Consider the following 9,909-nt stretch of genomic DNA (forward strand, 5'->3'; position numbering starts at 1 on the left):
TGTGTTCCTTATCACCTTTGTGTGTCCATATTCTTACTTTTAACATAAGTTTATAATGGGTAAATTTATAATGGGTAAATTTATAATGGGTACCTTTCTCAAAAGCTGTGTTATAGTCTATAGAAATAATTAGTAAAATGTTGAACATTGTTTGAACTCTTTTTTCAGCTTTATGTTTCTTAGCGAACAATGTCTATCATCACAGTTGACTGTTTCTGAAGCCTCTTTGCTGAGAAAACAGAAAATATTAGCATGAAAAGAAGTAACATTTCCCCAATCTTATGTTCAGAAGGAAATTAAATCATCACTTCTGATGATATCAAATGCTTATTATCTTCAGCTTTCTTTAGTTTGATACGTAAGCAAAAACCAAGATGGGATATCAGTCCTGCACCCATTTCATAGTATTCCTCATGACACATATGTAGATAAGTGGATCATTTTGAATGCTCATCAGTAAGATGGAAGCATTAATCACTTTTACCAACAAATGTTGAGTGATTTCAAAATAAAGTTACTTCAAATGTATACATCATTATTGTATTTATATTAAATTTTTCTTGCAGGTATATTCATAGTCATATACATTTAAACATTATTTTTGCTCTCTGAATTTCTGACATAATTATCAGCTATCAAACAATCTGCTCCAGTATATGAGTACCTGTTGGCATAGGCAGTAGAATCAACATTGTGTACCAGAATCAAACTGATTTCTGATTCTCAGATTTTAATGAATAAGAGTCTATTTAGTAAAACAAAAGACTTCTAACACCTGTAGTTTGAGTGAGAAAATTGCCTGAGTCCCCTAAAATTTGTTTAAATCCCCAACTTCATAGGATTTTAAAACGTATTTCCATATAATTATTGATTGTTCCATAATAATTCCTTTAATACATCACAACCAAAACTCTAGCAATAAAAAAAAAACTAACCACAACATGCATAGATGGATTTCAGAATAATAAATTTATTAGAATAAAATGATTTGACTTTCCATACAACTGTGGAAGAAAATCCGATAATATGAATTCTATATACAATGCAGACTTTAAGCTTAATGTGAGTTAGTACTTTAATTACAGAGTTTTTCAGATGAAGTCTGTCAGCCAGTGTTTGGAGTTAAAGATAAGCTGAGAATTTGATACTTAGAAAATAAGATGCAATTCTTTCTGTATGAAATTAAGACAAAAAGATTACAAGTAGAGACATTAGTCACATTGGTCAATAATCTTAGAAATTTAATGAGATAATTAATAGAAGCCAAATCCACAGGTTGGTCTGTAACAAGAAGACTGATAGGTCCTAGAAGTCAAGTAGGTTGGACGACAGAATCCGGATCCATAGCCCAGGGAAGAGAAGCCACAGCCTCCATAGCCTAGGGGTCTGAAGCCACTGGGTCCACAGCCCAGTGAGAAGCAGCTCCTAGATCCATAACCCAGGGAACTGCAGCTCCTGGACCCAAAGCCCAGAGACCCAGAGTAAGTCGTCTGGCAGGGACTGCACAGCACAGAGGTCCTGGGGCGGTAACAGGACGTCTGACAGGGGCTGGACACCATGTAGGACGTCTGGCAGCTTGTGGGCTCACAGCAGGTCTCCTGGCAGCCACCGTAGAGAGAGGAGCCCGGCCGGTAGGTGCTGGGAGAGCAGAGGTTACTGCTGTAGATCAGGTTGCCTGGGTAGCGCAGGGAGCCACCAAGAGAGCGGGAGGAGAAGTTTCCAGAGCAGCAGTTGTAGGACATGTTGGTGGTATGTGTGAGTTGAGCTGAGTGTAACTGAGAAGCTTCTGAGTTTGAATGCCACTCCTAGACTGGGGCATTTATATACTCTCAAACCTGGGTGTGACACCTTGCAGTGTCATCTTTTTCATATTTGAACTCCCTCATTTTCATACACGTAACTAAGTAATCTTTGTAATTGCAGTTATCTAACACCCTTCATCTTAGGTTTATGGGAGAACTCATTCTCATAGAACTCAGGTTCTATGTCAATGAAATATATTTGTGTCACAAATGCTATGACTGTATGTGGCTAATGCCTACTCCTTCAAATACATTATAAGCCAGCAGAATCTGAGTTGGTTTTTATAAGCTGGTCAAAAGGTTAAATCAGCGGTGTTTAACTTCTGAATATTCAACAGAATGTTAACAATGGGTCATTTTAGGGCATACACATAAACCAAAAAATAAATGAATGGTTCTTAAAAAAGATGGTTCAACTCCTCCTGAGGCCACTCCACATGTGATTCTGGTGTATCACCATGGCTGGAAATCATTTCCTTAAATTAAAGGGTTAACATCTAGCCAGAAGCCTACAGGACATCCTCACAGCCCTGGGGAATCATACTACGTGCCTGACCACCATAACTACCTCTAGTTAGGGTCTGTCTGTCCAAGTATATAAAGTACCACATTAAAAATAGAGAAACAGTCATTTATTTTCTGCTTGTAATATTGTAATTCTACTGGAATGGGCAGTCCTTGATAATAATATGCTGTTCTGTCTCCATGCCATTGTGCAGATATAATAGCTATTATAAATGCTTGTTCAGGAATGTTGAAGATGGATTCAGTGGCATTAATATCCATCCTGCAAGATGGAGCATCTTAGAGTTTGAACAGAGGCTGTGTGTCAGTACCCAGTGACACTGGACAGATGGCCTCATGATAACTAGTAATGACTCCTTTCACCATAAATACCAAAGAGAACAGTGATTTTGACAGACTATGACAGCTGAAATTGGGAGGCAGAATAGAAAGGGCTTTCAGTTAGAAATCAGATGAATGGCATGTTGGATATATGTGTGTCACAAAAGAAACAGTTGCTGGCATACACTAGGCACTTTAGAGATACACACTAATAGAATGAGAAGGGAAGATAGATATGCCGATGTCTTAAAAGAAATCAAAAGTTATGTAAATGTTAACTACTTTTTTTGTTTGCTTGTTCTTTGATTGGATCACCAAATGAAAGTAAGTTATATCTACTAAAAGATTTGGGAAGATGGTGACAGAACCAGTGGGAGCATAAAAGTCTCTGCAAGGACGAGTATCCATAAAGACAGTCTGCGTGAGTGGGTGAGTGACACTGGTTGAGTGAAAGTCCATCTGAGGGGAGACTCCATCTGGAGCTCCCCTCTGGAGGCAGCTGCAACCCACCACTACCCTGAGATCAGAGCCCCCAATGTGCAAGATCATCAGCCATTCTTGGGGGTCTCCCGAGAGGAGGTAGCTGAGGTCAATTTCTCTCAGTACCTGGCACCTGGCCCACACCACCACCTACAGCAGTGGGCCAGGTACTTGGCAGAGGTACTGTGGAGAGGGTGCAGGGAGGAAATCTGGAGCTGAAATCTTGAGCTGAGCCCCACAGGCAAGGAGATATCTACCACCGGCACTTGCTCTCTCTGGGGATGGGTAGAGAGACCTGCATTGGCCCCCTCAGCTTTGTTCAACCTCTAACCTGGGACCCAGAGGGGATCATCACATCGCACTCTCCTGAGATTGACCATCCTTGATCCAGAAAGGAAACTTCAGGAGCCAACACAAAGAGGTGGATGCTCCACCCCCATGCTGGACCAGGCACAGACGCACATCAGATCTGAGTGCTGTGTCAGTAGCAGCAGCAATGGAGGAGTTGAGTGAGTTGGGAACTGATTCACCCTCCTCCTACAATAGTCCCCAGGGCTAAGAGCTACCCAGTGCATCTGGCTGAGAGCAGAGGGAAGGGGTTGGAGACCAGAGGCTGCTCCCTGCTCCCTACAAAAGCAGCAGCCAGGAGTGTGGTGGTGCCTGGGAAAGGAACCTGAAGTTCCAAAAACAGTCACAGAGGGAACTTTCTCTTTCTTTCTTTCTTTTTTTTTTCTTCTTTTTTTCCCTCTGTTTTTGTTTATGTTTTAGTATTTGGTTTCTTTTCTGTTCTTTTCTTTTGTTGTTGTTTTTTTTTAGTTTTTCTATTTGCATATGGGTATTTTTGAGGGCAAGTGCATCATCAGGGTCTTTTTTGTATGTTTGCATGTTTGTATATTTTTATTTTTTATTTTTTGTTTGTTTATTCATTAGTTGGTGTGCTTATCTGTTTTGCGTCTCCTCTGTCTTCATCTTCCTTTAGTCTTCCTTCCTCCCTTTTCTGTTCTTCCTCTTTTACTTATCTCTTTTTGTTCTCAGGGGGGATACATAGCCCCCACCACATGGAAAGATTATAAGGTGGTGGGAAGTGGGTTTAAGGGGGCCCACACACCTCTCAGTAATCTGAAGATAGCTTCTGAGCTACAGCTCCCCCATCAAGTTTTAATCAAATCTCAAAACTACAAAAAGCACAATGTCCAATTCCTGATCTGACTTCAACATTGAACAAATCTAAAGAATCTACATAAAGAAGAATATTGGATAGAGCAAACAGAAGTGAAAGCTCTCCCCTATCACTGAGCAATGGAATTAAAGAAGGGGGGGAAGAGGGAGGAAAACCTCACAAATGAAAAATAATCAAAGAAAGAATACAGATCCCATACAGACTCCAGGGAAGACAGCACCTGAGAATACAGACTTCAGAATTCAAACAATGAAGGTTCCCAGAATGACTGGTCCTAAACCACAAACACAGAGATCAAGATATTAATAGGTAGAATTAATAAAAATGAGGACAGACAAGAAGAAAGAATGAAGGAGTTGATAACTGAGATGAGAGCAATAAAGAATACAGTAAATAAAATAAATAGCAAACTGACAAGCATGGAAAGCAGAATTAACCAAGCAGAAGAAAGAATCTCAGAGTTTAAGGACCAAAATATGGAACTAACCCAAACTGTTATAAACATAGAAAAGAAGCTTTAAAGGATGGAATAAAGCCTCCAAGAGATGTGCAATTATATCAAGAGGCAGATTAAGATTAATTGGCATTCCTGAGACAGACAGAGAAACAGAGACCACCTGAAACAAATATTTCATGAAATTATCCAAGAAAACTTTCCCCTTCTCATCAGAGACATGACCATTCAAACACAAGAGTTTCAAAGAACCCCTGTAAGACATCAAATGAGAAGACCAACTTCTAAACATATAGTAATTGACTTACACACAGTAGTATAAAAAGACAATTCCTAAGGGCAGCAAGAGAGAAAAGTCAGACTATTTATGGAGAAGACCAATTAGAATAGTAACAGACTTATCTACAGAAACACTATAGGTTAGAAGAGACTGGAGTTCAATCTTCAAAGTTCTCAAAGGTAAACAGTTCTAACCAAGAACTTCCTACCCAGCTAAGCTAAGCTACATCAGCAACAGAGAATTGAAATCTTTCCCAGACATTCAATCCCTAAGAGTCTATGCTGCCTCCAAACCAGATCTACAAGAAATGCTTAAGCAAGTATTAAACACAGAAGAAAGAAAGAAAAAAGAATGGCCACACTATTCCCAAGAATACAGGAAAAAGATTGAAAACACACACATATATCAACAAATATATCAAAATAAAACCAATAAACAAACAACAACAATAGAACCTCATGACTGGAATAAACTCTCACAACTCAATAATTAGCCTAAGTGTGAATGAACTGAACAGACATAGAATGGCAAACTGGATAAAAAGAAATGATGCAACAATATGCTATCTTCAGGAGACTCATCTCACCAGAATGGACAATCACAGACAATCAAGTAAGAGGATGAGTAACAATTTATCAGGCAAACAAAAAAACAAAAGAAAGCAGGAGTTGCAATCTTTACATCAGACAAAATATCCTTTAAGTTATCAAAAATTTAAAAAGATATGGAAGGTCACTTCATAATGATAAAAGTTTCAAGCCATCAATAAGGATTATCCATCCTAAACATATATGCACCCAACATAGGAGCACCAACCTTTATAAAGCAACTTCTAAGGTAAACTGAAAAAAGTTGACTCCAACAGTATCATATCTGGGGACTTAAATACCCCACTAACAACCCTACATAGATTATCAAGACAAAAAATCAGCAAAGAGATTCAGAACCTCAACTTGATACTTGACCAAATGGACTTAATAAATACCTATAGAACACTTTACCCAACAACCACAGTATATACATTCTACTCATCACCACATGGAACATACTCCAAGATTGACCACATTCTCTGACATAAATCAAGCATAAACAAATTCCATAAGATAGAAATACTGCCATGTACCTTCTCAGATCACAGAGGAATAAAATAAATATTAACAACTACAAAGCTACCCCCAAACCCACAAAGACATGGACATTAAACAGCATAATGCTGAACAACTCCTGGATCAACAAAAGAAATCAAATCAGAAATTAAAAGATTTCTAGAAACAAATGAAAATAAAGACACATCTTACCAAAACCTCTGGGATACCATAAAAACAGTACTGAGGAGGGAATTCATTTCCTTATGAACACACATCAAGAAAATGGAAAGATCACATGTTAACAGCTCAACAAATCACTTAAGGGAGCTGGAAAGACAAGACCTCCAAAACTCTAACTTCAGCAGAGGAATCCAGATCATCAAATTAAAAGCCCAAATACAAGACACAGAAGAGAAAAATATCGTAGAAAAAAAATCAACAAAGCCAAAAAACTGGTTCTTTGAAAGGATTAACAAGATTGATGAACCCTTAGTCAGACTGACCAGGAAAAAGACAGAAAAAGTCCAAAGAAACACAATCAGAAATGCAAAAGATCAAATCACAACAGACCCTAAAGAAATACAAAAAATTATCAAAGATTACTATGCACATCTATGGAAACAAACTTGAAAACCTAAATGAAAGGGATGACTTTCTGACATCACATAACCTTCCAAGGTTGAAACAAGAAGAAATTGAAACATTAAATAGACCAATAACAACCCAGAAAATAGACTCCATCATAAGAAAACTACCCACAAAAAAAGTCCTGAATCAGATGGCTTTCTAGCAGAGTTCTATAAAACTTACAAGTAGAAGTTGATGCCAATCCTATTGAAAATACTTCAAGCAATCGAGAAAGATGGAACTCTCCCCAAATCGTTTTACGAATCTAACATCACACTGATATCCAAGCCAGATAAAGATCCAACAAAGAAAGAGAGCCACAGGCCAATATCCCTGATGAACATAGATGCAAAAATTCTCAACAGGTTTCCAGCAAATTGGATCCAACAATATTTCCTAAAAATCATTCACCATGACCAAGTAGGCTTCATTCCTGGAATGCAGGGCTAGTTCAACAACCAGAAGACCATAAATGTAATTAAACATATCAACAGATGTGAAAATAGGTATCATAGGATTATATTATTAGATGCAGAAAAGCTTTTGATGAAATCTAACATCCCATCTTGATAAAAACCCTTGAACACCTAGGCATAGTGGGAGCATACCTAAAATAGTAGGACCCATCTATGATTAACCCACAGCCAACATATTGCTAATGGACAAAAATTGAAAACATTTCCCCTGAAAATCAGAACAAAACAAGGCTACCCACTTTCACCCCTCTTGTTCAACATAGTGTTGGAAGTTCTAGCTAGAGCCATCAGACAAGATAAGGAAACTGAGGTATCTAAGTAGGGAAAGAGGAAGTCAAGCTATCCCTCTTTGCTGATTGTATGATTCTATACCTCAAATATCCAAAAAAATCTGTCAAAAACCTTCTTGCACTAATAAAGGACTTTGGCAAAGTCTCAGGGTATAAAATCAAATGCAAAAGATAGTAGGATTCTTATACACCAACAACAAATAGGCAGAGAACCAAACAAAAAGTACAATCCCATTCATAATAGCCACACACACACACAAGAAGAAATACCTCGGCATGTTCCTAACCAGAGAAGTGAAAGACCTTTAAAATGAAAACTACAAAACACTGCTCAAATAAGTCAAAGATGACACATACAAATGGAAAAATATTCCATGTTCATGGATTGAAAGAATCAACATTGTTAAGATGTCCATCTTACCTGAGGCAATCAACAAATTTAATGCAATACCCATTAAATTACCAGCATCATTCTTCCCAGACCTGGAAACAATACAGAAATTCACGTGGAATCATAAATGACCACAAAAAGTCAAAAGCAAAAAGAAACAAAGTGGGACATATCACACTTCCAGACTTTAAGTTTTATTATAATACTACAATAGTCAAAATAAACTGGTGTTGGCACAAGAATAGGCATATAGACCAATGGAGCAGGCTAGAGATTCCGGAAGGAAAACCTCAATTTCTTAATCAACTCATCTTTGACAAAGTCTCCACTAACAACCACTGGGGAGAGGAGAACTTATTCAGTAAATGGTGCTGGGAAAACTGGCTGACCACATGCAGAAGATTATATCAATCACCATACACAAAAATCTATTATCACCATACACAAAAATCAGCTCTACCTATCACCTATCACCATACACAAGTATCAACTCTAAAAGTATCAATGACCTAAACATAAAACCTTAAACTATAAGAACCTTAGAAAATGCAGGAGACACCTTTTTGGAAATTAGATCTGGCAACCAATTCCTGATCAAAACCCTAAGTGCCTGTGCCATAAGAGATAGACAAGTGGGACCTCATCAAACTGACAAGTTTCTGCAAAGCCAAAGAAACCATCAAGAGAGCAGGGAGACAGCCCACAGACTGGGAAAAATTATTTGCCAACTGTATATCTGACAAAGGCCTAACATCTAGGATCTACAGGGAACTCAAACAGGCCAAAAAGAAAAAACAAACAGCCCTATTAAAAAATGGGCAAAATATATGAAAGATACCTCTCAAAAGAAGACATATGCGCAGCCAACAGATACATGAAAAAATGTGCAGCCTCACTAATTATTAAAGAAATGCAAATCAAAACAGCACTGAGATACCACCTAACTCAAGTCAGGATGGCCATCATCAATAACTCAAAAACAAAACAAAACAAAACAAACAAACAAAAAACAGATGCTGGAGAGGATGTGAGGAAAGGGGAATACTTCTACATTGTTGATGGGAGTATAATGTAGTACAATCTCTGTGGAAAACAGTGTGGTGATTTCTAAAAGATCTAAATATCCACCTCCCATATGACCCAGCAATCCCCCTTCTGGAAATATACCCAGAGGAACTCAAATCATTCTACAAAAAAGATACCTGCACATGAATGTTTATTGCAGCACTATTCATAATAGCAAAAACAAGGCACAAATCATGTTGCCCATCAAAAGTAGACTGGATTTTTTAAATGTGGTGCTTATATTCAATGGAATATTATGCAGCCACAAAGAAGGACAAAATTATGAACTTTGTAGCAAATCCTTGGATGAATTTAGAGTCTGTAATATTCAGTGATCTATCACAGAAAAAAAGAATTGGTACCACATGTTCTCACTCATAAGTGGACCCTAAACAGTTATCATAATACTACAAGAAAGGGACTGGCAGTAGTGAGAAACTGCCAGCATAGGAATTGGGTGAGGAGGGGGCCCACTTCATCAATAACGTTACTTGATCTCATTAAGGATATGGGGACTTGATTTCATTAGGACATGGGGACCTAAGTGAGGCCCAAACTTTACCTGTATAATGATCACTTATATACCTAACCCTGAATTGTACCCCACATCTTTAAAATAAAAATTAAAAAAAAAAAATTTTGGAAGCTTTTTTACTCAGAAGGAGGAAAGTCTCAACAGTGTGTTAGCTAAGACCCCCGGGCTTGTATTTATCTTGCTGGGATCAAGTCCTGGCCTAGTGGAAAGGAGTAAGACAAGGAGAAAAGAGAATATTCTAGAAGACATATATGGGAGCTGCTTTCTTCTCCTGCCACTTTGAGGAAGACAGGCTTCATCCAATTCTGGGGTGTCATCATCCTTTGCCACATTTGTTTCTTTTCAAAGTCATTTTTGGGGACTGAAGGAATGACAGCATACAGAAAGTATTGTTA

General features: G+C 38.0%; 1 protein-coding gene across 1 annotated transcript; it reads right to left on the reverse strand.

Annotated features, from left to right (window-relative positions):
- Window positions 1-1,253: 1,253 nt before the first annotated feature.
- Window positions 1,254-1,796, reverse strand: LOC103264217 (keratin-associated protein 13-1). Its single transcript, XM_008061863.1, has one exon. The coding sequence runs from the start codon at window positions 1,740-1,742 to the stop codon at window positions 1,254-1,256; it is 489 nt and encodes a 162-aa protein (XP_008060054.1). The 5' UTR covers window positions 1,743-1,796.
- Window positions 1,797-9,909: the final 8,113 nt, after the last annotated feature.

This window comes from Carlito syrichta, unplaced genomic scaffold (assembly GCF_000164805.1).
Source record: "Carlito syrichta isolate Samal-C Ts95f unplaced genomic scaffold, Tarsius_syrichta-2.0.1 Scaffold305632, whole genome shotgun sequence".
In the NCBI taxonomy this organism is placed as follows: domain Eukaryota; kingdom Metazoa; phylum Chordata; class Mammalia; order Primates; family Tarsiidae; genus Carlito; species Carlito syrichta.